Source organism: Bicyclus anynana, chromosome 3, assembly GCF_947172395.1.
Source record: "Bicyclus anynana chromosome 3, ilBicAnyn1.1, whole genome shotgun sequence".
NCBI classification, from domain to species: domain Eukaryota; kingdom Metazoa; phylum Arthropoda; class Insecta; order Lepidoptera; family Nymphalidae; genus Bicyclus; species Bicyclus anynana.
The window spans coordinates 11,000,326-11,017,730 of NC_069085.1; the positions used below are offsets into that span (position 1 = coordinate 11,000,326).

The 17,405-nt window shown below is 34.8% G+C and overlaps 2 protein-coding genes across 3 annotated transcripts; both read left to right on the forward strand.

Annotated features, from left to right (window-relative positions):
• Nucleotides 1-1,712: 1,712 nt before the first annotated feature.
• On the forward strand, nucleotides 1,713-8,013 carry LOC112058550 (chitin deacetylase 1). Of its 2 annotated transcripts, none has more exons than XM_024099452.2 (5): nucleotides 1,713-2,012; nucleotides 3,140-3,275; nucleotides 4,815-4,927; nucleotides 6,203-6,352; nucleotides 6,534-8,013. In XM_024099452.2, exons 1-5 carry the CDS (start codon nucleotides 1,961-1,963, stop codon nucleotides 7,691-7,693), a joined length of 1,611 nt encoding a protein of 536 aa, XP_023955220.1. In that variant the 5' UTR covers nucleotides 1,713-1,960; the 3' UTR covers nucleotides 7,694-8,013. The 2 variants fall into 2 exon arrangements, with proteins under 2 accessions (XP_023955220.1, XP_023955219.1); XM_024099451.2 differs by lacking the exon at nucleotides 4,815-4,927 and adding an exon at nucleotides 4,532-4,662 and having other exon boundaries at nucleotides 1,801-2,012.
• Nucleotides 8,014-11,386: 3,373 nt separating this feature from the next.
• Nucleotides 11,387-17,094, forward strand: LOC112058549 (integrator complex subunit 2). Its single transcript, XM_024099450.2, has 7 exons — nucleotides 11,387-11,820; nucleotides 12,296-12,669; nucleotides 12,857-13,041; nucleotides 13,710-14,058; nucleotides 14,155-14,227; nucleotides 14,593-14,776; nucleotides 15,154-17,094. The coding sequence occupies exons 1-7, from the start codon at nucleotides 11,531-11,533 to the stop codon at nucleotides 17,071-17,073; spliced, it is 3,375 nt and encodes a 1,124-aa protein (XP_023955218.2). The 5' UTR covers nucleotides 11,387-11,530; the 3' UTR covers nucleotides 17,074-17,094.
• Nucleotides 17,095-17,405: the final 311 nt, after the last annotated feature.

The following is a 17,405-nucleotide window of genomic DNA, read 5'->3' on the forward strand; positions in this document are numbered from 1 at the left end:
TAACTGCTATATGCCCATTATGTTGTTACGGTACCTGTTTTTGTTGAATTGAATCTTAACTACCTTAAACCTTTAAATTGATATATGTGCAGACTTCCATGTTTTATAATTGGAATTCTCACTTTTATTTTTATCACTGGTCTGTAAGACAACAACAACTCCGCAGATGATTAGGAATCTAGACTTACTCTATCGTTTATACTATCTACCGTATTAGCATGTTCATTTGTTCATATGTTACCTAGATATACGTATATATATTTATATTGGTGTAAATTCAGAAAATATTCACGTATAACTTTCTTGAGTCAACTGTATCAACTAAATAATATTTAACTTATTATTTAGTTAATTAAACTAAACATAATCTTGCCCTATTCTTTAGTACTAAATTATATCGACCTTCAACCAAATAAAATTTTATAGAATTAATTATGTAAATCAAGATTACTGTTTCGGATCTTCTCTCCGTTTAGTTGTGACATTGACATAAATTTTACGAAACAGGTTCGAATACCTATAATCGAAAGTAAAACCACATGAAATATGTATGAAGATAAAATACATAGTTTCATACATAAAAATATGCCGCAGAAAGAATATTAAAACTTTTAAAAATACTTTATCATTTCTATCAAACGAAATCCCTACCTGCAATTCATCGATCTTTAATTGAATTAAATATTCAGAAATTGAAACACTGCATTATTATTATTATTTTAATAGAAAAAATATTTTAAGTAAATCGTTAGAGGAGCAATAATAATAATAATAGGTATATGCAAAACTTTTTATCGGATTAAATAATAATCCACACGTTCTTTTTACGTTCATAGGTATGTTTTGTTAGGTACCTAAGACAGATATAGGTTTTAAACTTTTTTTTATATAATAAAAGCATGTATACTGTACATGATGCCTCGTTACCCGTTCGTGTAGTAGTTAGCTTATGTAGCTTCGGATCACGATGTCCTGGGTTCGAGTCTAACGTCAGGCCGAACTTTGCTTTCTTGCAAGAAATTCAACATCTCAACCCAAAGTTGGGAAGTTGGTAGTGGTACATCTTACCAAGTTAAGCCGTCGGTCACGGCACATATTATGATAGCGTCTAATGGTGATCGTTACAAATGTCAAAGATCATAATCCCAAGTCCATCAATCCATTCTGAAGCAACGTGGTGAGGTGATAAATTAAGATGATAATGGTGATGATATTGTATTTGAAGCTGAAGCTGGATAATGGTCCAACTGCACTAAGATTCTATTGTGATTCTATCTTAAATTAGAAAAAAGCTGTTCTTCTTACAGTGACATTTAAATGTAGTCGCCTAATACTAGGTATTACCGTACTCTGGCTTATAGCCTTAACATATGCAAGATGTATTTAATAATCTCAACGTCTATAAAATTGTCAATCTGTCAGCAACAAAAAACTTGCAGATCGAAAGAATGCAGTCAGACCGTAAGACTATCTAAATCATCTTAAATAAATCCATCACGTATCTATAGACCAAACAACTTTTTGCGATCCTGCTAGGTAGATACTACTAGTATAGTTGAAACAAAAGTTGGATTCGTAGAATTAATTGCACGTAAGTACATTGTTAGTACTCTATTGCATCGTACTACAAAGAACTAATTAAAATGTAACACATTACTAATGAGCGAGTTTTGTTGCGATATTAACGAATTATACGGGTCACAATTAGCTAAAGTGTTAATCATCATTATCATTTTCGGAGTATTGTCTCGGATAGCGTCACCGTGTGCTTATTAAAAGCTGCGGCATTGAAGTGATGGCTTATATCGAACTGAGGTAGAGTGCGTACAGGACGGGCCGAGTAAGTCGGCTGGTGTCGATCGCGACCTGCCTGGTTATATAAATAGGTGAAGAGGGGCAGCAAGCACCTCTTGCACTTTCTTGTAGAGCGCGACGCTACGGCCAGTCTCCGCCGAGCGCCATGGCTCGACACCCGTTCCTATGTCTGGGGGTGCTACTGCTCGCCTATACTGGTGAGTACTAAACTTATTTACGATTAGGTGTCCACTTTCATGATCTAATAAAATAATTTACTGAAATTTGTGAATAATATTTCAGTTATTTTTTATCATAAAATATTGCGCCTGAAAAACTATATTTATTAATTTATAAAAAATATTAACGTAGACATAAATAAAATTTTAAATTTAATCTATAACAAAGGCTGTTTATTGAATACAATTTAAAAGCAATGGTCATTAAAATAAATTTATTTTATTTTGTTGCGCAACAAGTTGACCCACTCTGTTTTAAATTAATATTACAAATTAGCTTATTATTATAATAAACTTACGTAAAAATATTTTAAAGCCGTACAAGAAAGAACACCGGTTACTTACGTGGCCGGTGTTGACCTCGATTTCTTTTCAACGTTTTACCTTTCAATGCCGTCATCGTGTTGCTTACTGACTACGCAACTTAAAATAGAATTGAAGTTGTATCAATATAATTTTGTTATATTATTTTTTATTTAATTCCTTATATTTTGGCTGGCTTTTGTTTTAAAATACTGAGCTTTCTAAAGAGCCTTCGTACGCAGCAATATCCTACGCCAAAATGAAACGGGACCTACGACATTCTTTCACTCGCGTGTGGTAATCGTGGTTTACGTTAAGCTGTGTTACTCAATAAGCGTGTTAACTCTGTATAATGTTATGCCTTCATCAATGTATATTTCCAATATTGCGGGGAAATAAGGATTTCTTAAAGAAGTTACGAACAGGAAATTACGAAAGCCTTTTATAAAACTTTCAACCTATGTAATTTACCTTTAGTATTTTGTAAAATCACAATTGTGTGGAAATCTATTTGTAATTGTGCCGAGACGTTTATGTGATTTAATGCCATCGATATTTTATTATGTCGATTGTAAACATGTCGATTGGCTTAATTGGTACTTAAAAATTCAAGTTCAATATGTCAATCAATAAAATTCATATTAAAATCACCATAAACTTTTCTTACATAATTTAATTTACTTTAAGTTAATTAATTAAATAAAAATGATCTCAAAGGCTCTAAATATATTTGATATGATATGTTGAGGGTTGAGGGATACTATAGAGCTACAATGTGTAATAATGTGTATTCTTTTATACAGTAATCAATGCAACGCGCGTGAAACGTCAAGAGGAGGAAGGCGGTGATGATGTGACCGCCGAGCAGCTGTGCGACGGCCGCCCCGGTGATGAGTACTTCCGATTGACCACCGACGGAGACTGCCGTGAAGTAGTCAGGTAAAACAAACCGGCCTACTGCAAGTCAGACTGGCCGTCGAAGGGTTCCGTACCATTAACTTTAAAAAACAGCAAAATTACCCCTTTTTGTTTGGGAGCCCCCTTGAATATTTATTTTATTATCTTTTTTTAGTATTTGTTGATAAAGCGACAACATAAATACATCATCTGTTAATAATTAACTATCTATCACGATTTACAGTTCATGAGATACATCCTGGTGACAGACGGACGTACGGACGAACGGCGTAGTTAAGTCACTGCTGTCCGTCCTTAATATAATTGGCCCTATAATTGTGCTAATAGGGCCCCTTTTTACCCTTTGGGTACGGAACCCTAAAATCTGTAATTTAACACAACCGAAACAATCTAAATGTTTTGTACTGAATTTGCAATCGAAGCTACGGAATAACAGCAAACTTTTCCTAGTGGTTATGTGGTCAGAAAACATAACTACGTACAATGCATCATTAGTCAACAAGTTACAATGGAAAATAACTGTATAGTTACCGTGATACCTTCTATAGCCACGTGAATGCAGCCATCCGTTACAAAAACAAAATTTGTATCTATGTAGATACAAAAGACTTGAAGGCTAGTATGTACTTGTAGTTGATAATACTAAAATATTGCATTCGTTTGGTAGGTATGCAAGAACTTGATATTCCAGCCAGTGAACGGAACGGTCACCAACGTGCCTTGAATATTAGTCATAGTTATACAGCGATTTAAGACTTCAGACAGTCAAAGCAAATGGATTGAATATTTCATGAATTATTTTAAATTAAGAAAATGTCGTTTACTTAAAAAGAAATCGTATGATTTTTTTTAAGATCTACTAATATAGATCGGTAATAAGATGGTAGATATAAAGTCACTTTGATATTTTTCAATTACGGTATCTATGTTCTAGGAATATATTTTGACCAAGACTTCTTTTTAAATTAAACGTAGCATTATTTTAATATGAAATAACTTTATAGAAAGTAACTTTGTTGTTTTTCATATAACGCTTTTTATTTAGCCTTGTATGTATAAATAGCCAATAACACTTCGATATCTTAACGAATGGATAAGTACCTAAGACGTAGGAACAAACGAGTATATTTTTTATAGGTCACCACTGACCAACGCATTTTAATTAATAGATAACTGACTGAATATTTAATGCTTGATCACTTAGAGGTATCTAGGTTGCACTATGGCAACAAATAGACAATAACATTAGCTCGTTCTGAAAACAAGGCTGTGTACAGGTGTGACCAAGGAGGTGAGAATAGCGTCACCAGGCTCGCTACCGTGCGCTGCCCCGGTGGCCTGGCGTTCGATATCGACCGTCAAACCTGTGATTGGAAACCTCATGTTAAGAATTGCGATAAAATAGAAAGTAAGTTCTATCGACTACAGGGAGTGGTCGTGCAAAGGGCTAACATCCGGTTGACATTATGTTGACAACTTTTAAACTGTTCTTAGCGCTCTGTACGTCCGCTTCCGCTTTATGACATTTAATAAAATATTTTGTTATTCTTATCGACACAGGTGCACTAGGTCAGGTCTTAAACAGATCACGTGCCCGTCGGGACTCAGTTTTGATCTCGATAAACAAACCTGCGACTGGAAGGGTAAAGTGACCAACTGTGACAAACTTGAGAGTAAGTGCGAAAAAAATTATTCGCGAGTAGCGAACAATCGAGCTTGGGTGTGAGGACCGCGTCGCACTGTAGATTTGGTATAATGCATGAGGCCCCGGACTAAGCCAACGGTCCGAGCAGGACACAGCACTAGTACGCATTAACAAACTACACACAGGGGCACCTACAATCTACATACAGTATCCACTCAAAATGTTTAGATGTGTACATCACATCTGTGTACCTAATGTAAATAAAACACTGAAATAATATTTTTCTACGCTACGTACTTTTATTCCTACATATCAAAAGTTTCACTGTATCACAAAACATATAATTTCTTTACTTCACTTCCACTACATAATATCATACACGTTTCTATCTGTTGAACATCAAAATTATTCATTTCCTTTTACTTGTTTACCTCTTTTCTTGACGCCAAAGCTTATAACAAAAATAATATTAACAATGCCTTGTTATTCTTACTAACATACTTACTAATATGTTTTCTGTTTTATTAACCATAAAACATTGTAAAACTGTGTGAATGTGTATTATACACCTTTTGCTTTTCGAAACTAATTCACTTTAGAACTAAGAAATTTCTTACTAACAATTTACAATCTTAGGCCATAAAATGCATGGCTACTTTTTAAATAATACAAATATTCAAAATTGAAATCTTAATTGTTTACCTCGCCATTTGTTCTAACTTTCCGTTATGTTCAAAGTTTAGGTATGAGAAAATAGTGAACGTCTTCTTGTCTTATTACAAAAAAGTTAATAAGTGGATCATTTTTTCAATGTTTGCAATAAATTAGTAATGTATTATTATACCTATTCGGTGAAAATTTTATCTCCACATAATACATTCACCTTCTTGAATCTATTCATTATCTCACATCATTTTCTTCTATGGATTAGTTAATTTCTAATGACATATTAACGTGTTTGTGTCTTATTCAGTCACTAATACACTTTGAGGAACTTGGCTATATTCCATAAAACTTGAGCTAAGCCTCCCTGTTCTCATTAATTGTTTCCGTTAACTTGATCATTTTCCCATACTCCGCCAAATCTTTTCATTCTGTCTCTATTTCTTAAAATTCCAACACATAAACGAAAAATCTTTTACACTAAGGCAGAAACCGAACAATGTTGGTCACTTTATAATTGATACCTTTGTATTATGTATTGTATTTCGTTTCAGAAAATGAATACAGCAATTTTATAGCAGAATGAATGTATTCAAAAATAATCATTTTTGTGTTTTTAATGTAGTGTAATGATTTACAGAGCCACGAAAGGTAATGCCTATTCTAAAAACCGACGAACCTATCTGCTCTGAAGGAAAACTTGCATGCGGCAGTGGAGATTGTATGGAAAAAGAACTGTTTTGCAATGGAAAGCCTGACTGCAAAGACGAATCTGATGAAAATGCTTGCAGTAAGTATTTTAATATAAATCACAAAAAAATAACTCCTAATAAACATATTATCGAAATTTTACAAATACCTTTTGTAAAAAAATATTTTTGTACATTCGGGAAATTAGTATAAGGCCGTAAAACCTTTTATTATAATCAAAACTAAAGTGAAGAGGCTTAAATATAAATAACCTTTTGCAGCTGTCGAATTAGACCCCAACAGAGCGCCGGACTGCGACACCAACCAGTGCAGACTTCCCGACTGCTTCTGCTCCGCTGACGGCACTCGTATTCCCGGTGCCATCGAACCCAATCAAGTTCCCCAGATGGTGACAATCACTTTTAACGGAGCTGTCAACGTCGACAACATTGATTTATACGAGCAAATATTTAACGGCAACCGTCATAATCCTAATGGCTGTCAAATCCGTGGTACATTCTTCGTTTCGCACAAATACACAAACTACGCTGCCGTGCAAGAATTACACCGCAAAGGTCACGAAATTTCAGTTTTCTCATTGACACACAAAGATGATCCCCAGTACTGGACCAGTGGCAGCTACGACGACTGGTTAGCTGAAATGGCTGGAGGTCGTCTCATTATTGAACGTTTTGCCAACATTACCGATGCCTCTATCATTGGTGTTAGAGCGCCATACTTGAGAGTCGGCGGTAACAAACAATTCGAAATGATGGCTGATCAATACTTTGTGTATGACGCTTCGATTACCGCTCCCCTAGGTCGTGTCCCCATTTGGCCCTACACGCTCTATTTCCGTATGCCACACAAATGTAACGGCAACGCGCACAACTGCCCGTCAAGGAGCCACCCAGTCTGGGAAATGGTAATGAATGAACTAGACCGAAGAGACGATCCCACTTTCGATGAATCTTTACCAGGTTGTCACGTAGTCGATTCTTGCTCAAACATCCAGACCGGTGAACAGTTCGCGAGACTTCTGCGTCACAACTTCAACCGCCACTACACAACCAACCGTGCCCCTCTTGGTCTACACTTCCACGCCTCATGGCTTAAATCTAAGAAGGAATTCAGAGATGAGCTCATCAAGTTCATAGAAGAAATGTTGGAGAAGAATGATGTATATTTCACATCTCTCATTCAAGTTATTCAGTGGATGCAGAATCCAACTGAACTTTCGCAACTCAGAGACTTCCAAGAATGGAAACAAGACAAATGCGACGTCAAAGGTCAACCTTTCTGCTCCTTACCAAACGCCTGTCCATTAACAACTCGGGAGTTACCAGGGGAGACGCTACGTCTCTTCACTTGCATGGAATGTCCCAACAACTACCCGTGGATATTAGATCCTACGGGAGAGGGATTCAACGTAAGGAAGTGATCTCTATAAGTAAAATTTAAAAGACTGTACACATGTAAATAATACTCAATAATATTAATAGATTCTACATTTATTGTGACTGTGTGGCAGGGACAACCGAAGTCAACTTATAAGTTTTTTGTTATAATTCGTTTGATTGTTTTTATTTAAGCCGTCAATAAAATAAAATACCTACTTGGAAGTTGATATTTGGACAGTGCTTTATATATTTTGCCACCGCTTCACATTTTACACAAAGATAGATAATAATCGTAATGTTTCATTATGTTATTTAGATTATTACAATCTTATGGACAAAATTAAATAAGTATAAATTGGAACATATTGTATAATTTACCTCCCTAAAAATCACTCAAATGTAATTGATATTTAGATAGAGAAGCTTAGAAAAAAATATCTTTTAATAGCTATAAACAATTTACTGACAAACAAAAATATGGTTAAGTTTTTTACAAAGTATCTCAAAACAACTTACGGGTCAGCAGGGTTAATAAGTAACTTGGTGTACCTTTCTACCATTGAAATAATGAGGCACTTTACCATTTTTTATCGTATTTATGCGTCAGAAGAAGGGTAATGTTTTTCGAGCGTATGCATGTGTGTATGTTTGAATGTGTGTATGTATGTCCATTTCTTTGGCACGCCCTACAGCCCAAACGGTTGGATTTTGACATATAAGGTGTCATTGAGTTCGTCAGAACTGTGATAGTGACATAGGCTCTACACATTTTAATACAGCGCCCGTAAATGAAAAAAAGGTGGGGGGCGGCTTATCCTAAGAATATGGGTATCAAATGAAAGGTCGTAAAAGACCATTTCAAAAATATATATATTATATCATGTTGAATAAAATATATATAAAATATATATATTATACTGTTTTAAACTATCAAAAAGCATACCTATTATATTGGAAACATCGAAGTAAAATTTAGTATCTAGAACATATTCAAGTCAGGGATAACATTGTGTACTTAGTTATATTTAAAATAAAAGGTCTATCTTAAAAAATAAAAAAGTTCGAATAAAACCATTATTATAAAAAACCCGAAAGCTTAAGCGTAATGAACTAAAAAGAGATAAACAAGTATCACAATATAAGTTCTGACTAAATTCTTTGTGGAGCTGCAGGCGGGGACAAATAATACTTTCTTACAGGCAAAGAATGAAACACCAATGTTTGTCACCGCATGCGGCAACATAAAGAATTTAGTCAGAACTTTATATAGATATTGTGATACTTGTTTATCTCTTTTTAGTTCATTACGCTTAAGCTTTCGGGTTTTGAGTTTTTATAATAATGGTTTTATTCGAAAATACGGTGATAAACAATGTAACGACTCATTACTTGAATGGTACACATATGAGGTATGAGATACATAATAACCCTGCAGGTTAATAAAAAAAAAATAAAACCTACTCTAAGTATAATATTGGAATTTTATATGTAAAACAGATGAATCAATCGAACTAAATAATTGGTAAGTCCAAGTTAAATGGCATTTTTGACATGCGAGTCCGAAAACTTTAAAACGACACATTGTCGTCTATTCGTCCAAATAACGACAGCAATCCGCCAATACAAATATTAGGAATATTTAGGTCGCACAGCTCGTTTATGTAGATTAAGAAGAGCGTGGGACCCAGTACACTACCCTGGGGAACACCGTAGGAGATGTTAAGGTCTTGGCTTATATATTCGCCAGTTTTGTGAGTTCGGCCAGTAAAATAGTCTTTGAAGAGAGCCAGAGGAACGTCTCTAATGCCAAGATTTTCCAGCTTTTTCACAACAATGGAAACAGAAACTGTATCAAAGGCCTTTTTCAGGTCAAGAAATTCTGCTAAACACTTCTTTTTACAGTTAACTTCCTTTTCATACGCGGTAAGATCAGTGACAGCACCTTCTGTGGATCTGCCGTGCCTAAAACCGTATTGAGAGTCTAAAAGAAGGTGGTACTTTTCTAAATAATTTAATAACCGGGATTTCAAAAATTTTCCAAAATTTTTGAGATAGAAGGTAACACAGATATAGGTCGATTATAATACCAAAAAATATATTTCATTTTTTAATCATACACACAATTTATATATAGGTGTCAAAGCACACAACTATACATTTCATTCGCAATACACACACATGTAATTTTTACACACAGTAAAAATACAACGCTTCGACTCGTTACTCAGAATATTCGATTATTTGATCGATGTTTTCCTGTTCTGGCTAGAGAATCAATTTTTTTTTAAACTGTTTTTATTTCTAGAAATATTTTCAAACTAAACGTCACTTCATTTTTAACTAATCTAGACGTTGTAGACCGTTTTTTATTGCATTTAACTACACAAACCGGAAAAAACGTCTAGCGCGGGAGGTCCCTTTATAATTCGTCTGAGTTTTGTTTCGATCATTGATCTCAAAAAGGCTAAAGTTTAGAGCTGTAAAGCCAGTACATATTATTAAGACTCAAAGAGTATATTACGAAAACGTTGGACATAGGAGCGCTACTATTTCCGCAAACGGAATATTTTATAACTATATAAAATAGTGGTAATTTTAAATGGAGATATGCTTTTATTTTTTTTTACACTTACTTACTTTTAAAATAGTTTAAGAAACTAATTGAGAAAAAAAACGAAAAAAAATATTTTATTGGTACCCGGGATCGAACTCATGAATATTAGGATTATATTAAAATTTTTTAGTATTTCTCCACTAGACCAAAATGACTATGTAGAAATAAGAAATAATTTATGCTTACTGTCTGATTTCTGTATCTACTAATTTTTTTTCGTAACCAACGCATGCATAATCTTCTATGTCCAAAAGTCTTTGTGATGAACTTAGATACATAATAGGTGTCAAAGGTGCTGAAGCTTCGGCCCCTTGATAGGACTTTGAGAACCACAGATTCAAGAATTGTTTTTTGTTTGACATTTGGAAGTGGTGATGGGTGAAACAATCATCAAACTTAAAGTGCGACAAGAGTAAAAGTTTAATAAAAATTGAACTAATAAACTTGCTGTGTGGCAACACCACATTTACTGTCATTAACACAAAGATCTGCTAATATAGTGCAACCAATCATTATTGATAGTTTTTAAAGTCATAGTGGAAATTCGGATAATTTTCGGAAATTATCTACCAAATATATTACAATAAATATAATTTATTTAGATAAAATTGACTTGAATTTATTTAAGTTTATTAAATGTTAATCATGAAATCAGCTACCATAATACTCATAACACAATGCTTACTTCGGGGCTAGATAGTAAGTATTTTCAAAACTTATTTATTAATTTATTTATATTAGAAAATAATATTATTTTCCACAGATCATTGTATTTAAATTATGAGTTTAATATGACCAACGTATAGAACAAAATATCAATTATTATCAAGTAGGTATCAAGGCAGTTTCAGTCCCAAGTAGACGACTGATATACAGGGTTACCCTATGGTTACAAATTACAATAAGTGATTACAGCGCCCTCATTTAATTTCTAGTATTTTGTGTCGCACTCTATTATCTATTAATCTGTGTAATCATCCAGTAACTACTAATATCTAATCTGTGAATCATTCTACTCTATGGTGGACAGGGTCTCACAAACGTCAAATGAGCTTCACTTCACCTTCATTTTCATTTGACGTTTGTGTTGTGGCGGATAGTGGCGAAAATAATAACATCTACCAAGCAATGGCCTTAAATGTACTATACTAGGATTTATGCTTATTTAAAGTCAAATTTGTGATCAAGGCTTAATAAAAAATCGTACATATATTGTGGCCTAGCTTCTGCCCCTGAAACTTATATGGTAACCTAATTCCTAATCATGGATTCACTATTTATGAAACCGGTGCAACCACACGTTTTTAAAGCAATAAAAGATGTTGATATACCAACACTTGTGAACTGTTCCTCTGATGAAATAAGACCTGTGATACCCTGTCTTGTACGTATGGCACTGATAGCGCCTTTGGACGTCACAAGATATTGTGCCGAGGCAAAAAAGGACATTCTGACTATTTTATCTGGGATAGATTTGGTAAATTTCATAGTATCGCTATTATCTATCGAATTTCATGCACTTGAAGTAGATCTGAAGAAAGAACAACAAATGCGGTAAGTCTATTTACTTTATTAAACATCTACCTAAACAAGTAATTATTTCTTTTCTATTTACAACTCTATCTAAATACTATAAAAAGAATATTCATAAACGGTCCACAAATGAAAATATTGCTGAACATAGATATAAAAATAAAAACTTAGAACCTCCACCGTTTTGGAAGTCTGTTAAAAATATATAATGCAAAGTATAATATTTCTTTAATTAAAGATATTCTATTTTTTTGGGGGATTTGGTTGTAAGGTGTACTGGGCAGGTATGTTTGTGTGTAAAACAGAAGGAGTTCTACAAATTAGAAACATCATAATGAATTATCAAGTTTGCTAGTGATTGCTAAGTATTTTGGTGCTTTTCATCATGCAAGTTTCTGCAGTGGTGACACACAAACATTCATTTGTAGTTCCTACTATACCAAACCATGTTACTGAAAACAGAATAACTATAGCTCTATTTGAATGTTTTTTATAGACAAAAAAGTGGTTCACAAAGCACAGAGTCATTTTTAATTCAGAATGTGGTTAATGGAATAGTTAATGACTTTGAACAGTCTGACTCAGCCCGAAGGGTACGCCTAGTTCTCTCTGAATTACTCCAGATGCAGGCACAACTTGCTGAATACAATCAGAACAAAAATTCCAATACAGAATCTTCGTTTAAAGCGTCAGAACTTTTTGACAATGATGTTTACCTTGAAGAAATAACAGATGTAATCTGTATAAGTCTTGCTGAACTGCCCAATTTGCTGAATATTTGTGACATAGTTGAAGTTCTTCTTTATGTAAACAAAGGGCCTGTTATTATTTCTTGGGTTGTTGCAAATATGCCAGACACTTTACTAGAAGGTGAGTATATTATTTATTTATTATTTCCTATCTTTGTATGTATCCCACCTATTCACAGCTATACTAGGCATGTAAGAGTATTTTACAATTTTATTTCTTTATTTATTGCATGCAAAATTTTATGATTGAATTTATGAAGACTAAATAAACAAACTCACTCAAAATGTTTATAACATTTGTGTTCCAGTTGCTGAATCCCTAGTAATGAATACTGAAAGAGTTGAGGAAGGTGGTATAAGGGCCAAAACTCTGTCAACTTTATGTGACGCCTGTCCATACATAGCTGCAGCAGTAAGAGCAAAGGCAGTTACCTCGTCCCGTCTGCCATGTCTAGTAATCAGTCTAACTTTAATACATCATCCGGATGACTTGGTAAGGTTTAAAAAAAGTCCTGGTCATTATCAATTACATTGTTTTATTAGTGATAGTTACAGAGTCTAGCATTAACTAAGAAGCCAGCTAACTGGTGGCATGTTAGAACAGTGTGGTGGAACTCCATTTCATGTAGTGTATGCTCTTGTAGCTAAATTATATTTTTAAGATCTTGGTTTTAATAGGCTTGCTCTACAATAAAATATTGATGGAAATTTATGATGAGGTCTAGAATTAAACACTGTTACCTAGAAAGTGCCTATTCACTTTTGCCTTGAAGAAGACTAAAGGTGGCAAGAAAACACAGTTGCTGGACACATTCACTCTTTAGAATGCTAAACACAAGATGCTATCAGTTATATTCTTGCAAACATATCTTTCAATGTACTAATGATTATTTTGGTATGTCAAATGGTACAGTTTTAGGGAGTACATGACTATACACATACATATCCAATAAATAAGATAAATGGCATAAACAAGCTCTTGTTTACATTTAATTAATAAATAAACTTAATATTTACATCAATTACACTAAACATAACTGCTTTTCTGACAAACTGTTTAAAATCACCTATAAATGATCATATTGCAACAGGTTTCCTGAAATAATAAATTGGAAAGTATGTACTACTACTTTTTTGAATGTTTTTTATGATTTTTTTTAGGTATCTTTTGTGTCTGGACTCTTATTAGGTTCAGATTTGACTTCTAGAGCTTGGTTTGCAACATTTTTACGTAATTCACACAAAAGAGGTAAAGGAGATGGGCATGCTGCATTAGTAAAGCTGAGGCAGGAACTATTGAATAGACTGAAAGAAGCTACCGCTGGTGTAGAGGCTTCAGCATTATTGAGATTGTATTGTGCCCTAAGAGGAATTGCAGGGATAAAATTCCAAGATGATGAAGTATCTGGACTTTTGCGACTTGTCACACAGAAACCACCACCAACCCCTGCCGGAGTGAGATTTGTCTCATTGAGTCTGTGTATGATACTTGCATGTCCATCATTAATGGGTTTGTATTAGATTTTTATGGATATAACATTGAATATTTTGACTATAATATCTGTCAGTATATTCATAGAATTTTTTAAAATATTGTATTTTACAGCTGCTACAGATCATGAAAAGAAAGCAATAGAATGGGTGCAGTGGCTAGTAAAAGAAGAGGCGTATTTTGAAAGGTGTGTAGCTTTATTAATTACTAGCAGACGCCGCGCAGTTTCACCCGCGTGTTTTCTGTTCCCGTAGGAACGGGTATAACATATAGCCTATAACACTGGGGGATAGTGTAGCTTCCCAACAGTGAAAGAATTTTTCAAATCGGTTTAGTAGTCTATTTAAAACATACAAACAATTAAATCTTTCCTCTTTATAATATTAGTATACATGAATAAATAACTATTTATTACTTCAGCAGCCATACAAGCTAAAAAATGAAGAAGATGCATTTTTATTCTAATTATGTGCTGACTATATAACATTCGCATTACATTTATACAATACAACTACATAAGTAATACTGAAAAAATTCAATGATTTTTTATAGTAACTCTGGAGTTACGGCGTCATTTGGAGAAATGTTGCTTTTAATTGCAATTCATTTTCACTCGGGACAACTGGCTGCTGTGGGTGAATTAGTTTGCGCCACTCTGGGGATGCGCGTGCCGGTCCGGCCGAATGGCTTGGCGCGTATCAAGCAAGCATTTACTCAAGAAATATTTACTGAACAGGTAAATTATAATAATTAACCTTACTTGTAAAGTTTCCAAGTATATTTGTAGTCAGTTTCCAAGTATTGGTATTTATGATGATGAATAAATAAAAAACCCTAGCCGAGTTTGTTGTGGGCTCTTCTAGACCAAGGCGCGTTGGGAACCAAAAAATTAAAGCTATGAGCTGTATTTTTCAAGTTTTCGACTTTGCTTATCACCATAATATCATAACATAACCTGAAGTTTCATAAGTGCTTGTAAACTAAGTCTAATTGAAATAATTGACTTTGAAAAGACATATGTTTTTTTGGAAAGAAGTACAATTATAATATTTTATTTGAGTAAAGTTTGGTAAGCAATATATGCTGTTTGCTATAGCTTAAGTTTGTTTCCAGGTTGTTACTGCACATGCTGTAAAAGTTCCAGTTACAGTAAATCTGAACAGTAACATATCTGGTTACTTACCAGTACATTGTATTCATCAGCTACTAAAGTCGCGGGCGTTTTCAAAACACAAGGTGCCAATAAAAAGTTGGATATACAGCCAGATTTGCAACTGTACGGCGCCGTTACATCCCGTGATGCCCGCGCTCGTAGAAGTTTATGTCAACTCCATCCTTGTGATCAACAGTAAAGGAACAAATGAATACTTTAACAAACCCATTGCTGAAGAAGAAATTAGAAAAGTGTTTAGAAATTCCATATTTGGTATCAATTCTGATCCCCAAAATAAACCGTTTACTCCCATGGAAACTGATGGGGACACATCGGTTGAAATGAATATAGAGAAACCCTCATTGGCATCCCAATTACTGCTGATATATTATCTCCTCTTGTATGAAGATGTTAGACTGGCCAACTCAGCCACTCTTGTAGCTAATGGAAGAAAAATAAAAAGTTATTCATCAGCATTTCTCTCTGAACTACCCATAAAATATCTTTTGCACCAAGCTCAGAAAAATCAATTGAGTTACGGCGGACTTTTTAGTCCACTGTTACGATTATTAGCTACCCATTTTCCGCAATTGTCTCTTGTAGACGATTGGATGGACGATCAAGTGTTTGGAGACACTTGTCGCCATCAAGTGGATGTTAATATTTCAGAGGCTTCAATACATGAAGCATTTCAATGCATCGAGGAAAATCCATACAAAACTGGAAAAATTCTCAAAGCTATGCTGAACAAGAACCCAACAGACATATGGCCTTTTGCTGAAATATTTGTCAGATATTTTAAAAGTGTGCTCGGCTATCAGGTTCCTAGACATATACAAGAACTTTACCGCGAAGTGTGGCTTCGACTCAATACAGTGCTGCCGCGGTGCTTGTGGATTATGACCATAAATGCTCTACTAGACATCAACAATGGTACCAGTCGAAATGTTACAATCACCCAAGAAAATGTTTTAGTAGATCCACTTCAAGTTTTGCGATGTGACATTCGAGTGTTTAGATGTGGACCCATTTTAAAAATAATTCTGAGGATTTTGGAAGCCAGTTTAGCAGCATCTCGAAGCCAATTGAGCCGACATCTATTAGATAAGCCACTGTTGGAGAAGAGTGGACAATTAACGTCTGATGCAGAACGAGAAGAATTGAAAAATGCATTGGTAGCCGCGCAAGAGAGTGCCGCGCTGCAAATTTTATTAGAAGCCTGTTTGGAAACAGAAGAAGACCAATCTAAACCTGAACTTATGTGGGCACTGCGGGAAGTCAGAAGTATAATTTGTTCGTTTCTACATCAAATATTCATTTCGGAACCGTCGCTCGCTAAGCTAGTTCATTTTCAGGGTTACCCAAGAGAGTTATTGCAAGTCACTGTGCAGGGTATTCCATCTATGCACATCTGTTTAGATTTTATTCCTGAACTTCTCAGTCAAGCTTCTCTGGAAAAGCAAATTTTCGCTGTAGATCTCGTGTCGCATTTGTCAATTCAGTATGCGTTGCCGAAAGCGATGTCTATCGCAAGACTATGTGTCAACACTCTATCTACGCTTCTGTCTGTACTTCCCAGCGACCTCCGTCTAGAACTCTTCCAGCCTGTATTAAAATCACTCGTACGAATATGCATAGCATTTCCTTCACTGCTTGAAGATGTCACGTCACTGCTATTGCAGCTAGGACGAATATGCGAATCTCAAGTATCTCTGGGGCACTGTTGGAACGACACCAACATACTAGGTGAGGGGGCGTACGTACAGTCGGATGTACAGAGTGACAGCAAAGTGTTAGTAGCGGAAGTTTTGTGCAGAGATATTAAAATAACAATGTCAGAAATAATTCAAAAGGCTCTTTTGAATGATAAGTTATATTAATAATAAATTACTATAACAATATTACGTATGGTTTTGTTGACCTTTCTTCTTGTTTAAAGTCCAGCCGCTCTGGGATTGCGTTTCTGTCAGGTCAGGTCGTGTTCGAACGGGCGATGTAACTTCGAATTGGCGTACAAGGTTGTTAACTGCGCTGTTGCAAGGTTATGCCAACTGTTTGTCTTTGTAGTGATTAGACAAAATAACGAGGCGATGCGATTGTTATTGAATATGTTTGTCCTATTCATTCACGATCTGTCAGAAACGCAATCTCTGAGCGGCCGGACTTCAAATAAAAGTTACACAAGTTGCATGAAGTTTATCACAAATACTGA

Excerpts from the sequence above, each read along its gene's own strand:
- LOC112058550 (XM_024099451.2), top strand. The coding sequence starts at position 1,961 with ATGGCTCGACACCCGTTCCTATGTCTGGGGGTGCTACTGCTCGCCTAT. Across the intron at positions 4,663-6,202 it reads GAATTGCGATAAAATAGAAA|AGCCACGAAAGGTAATGCCT; the intron begins GTAAGTTCTATC and ends AATGATTTACAG. Across the intron at positions 6,353-6,533 it reads ATCTGATGAAAATGCTTGCA|CTGTCGAATTAGACCCCAAC; the intron begins GTAAGTATTTTA and ends AACCTTTTGCAG.
- LOC112058549 (XM_024099450.2), top strand. The coding sequence starts at position 11,531 with ATGGATTCACTATTTATGAAACCGGTGCAACCACACGTTTTTAAAGCA. Across the intron at positions 12,670-12,856 it reads GCCAGACACTTTACTAGAAG|TTGCTGAATCCCTAGTAATG; the intron begins GTGAGTATATTA and ends TTTGTGTTCCAG. Across the intron at positions 13,042-13,709 it reads TACATCATCCGGATGACTTG|GTATCTTTTGTGTCTGGACT; the intron begins GTAAGGTTTAAA and ends GATTTTTTTTAG.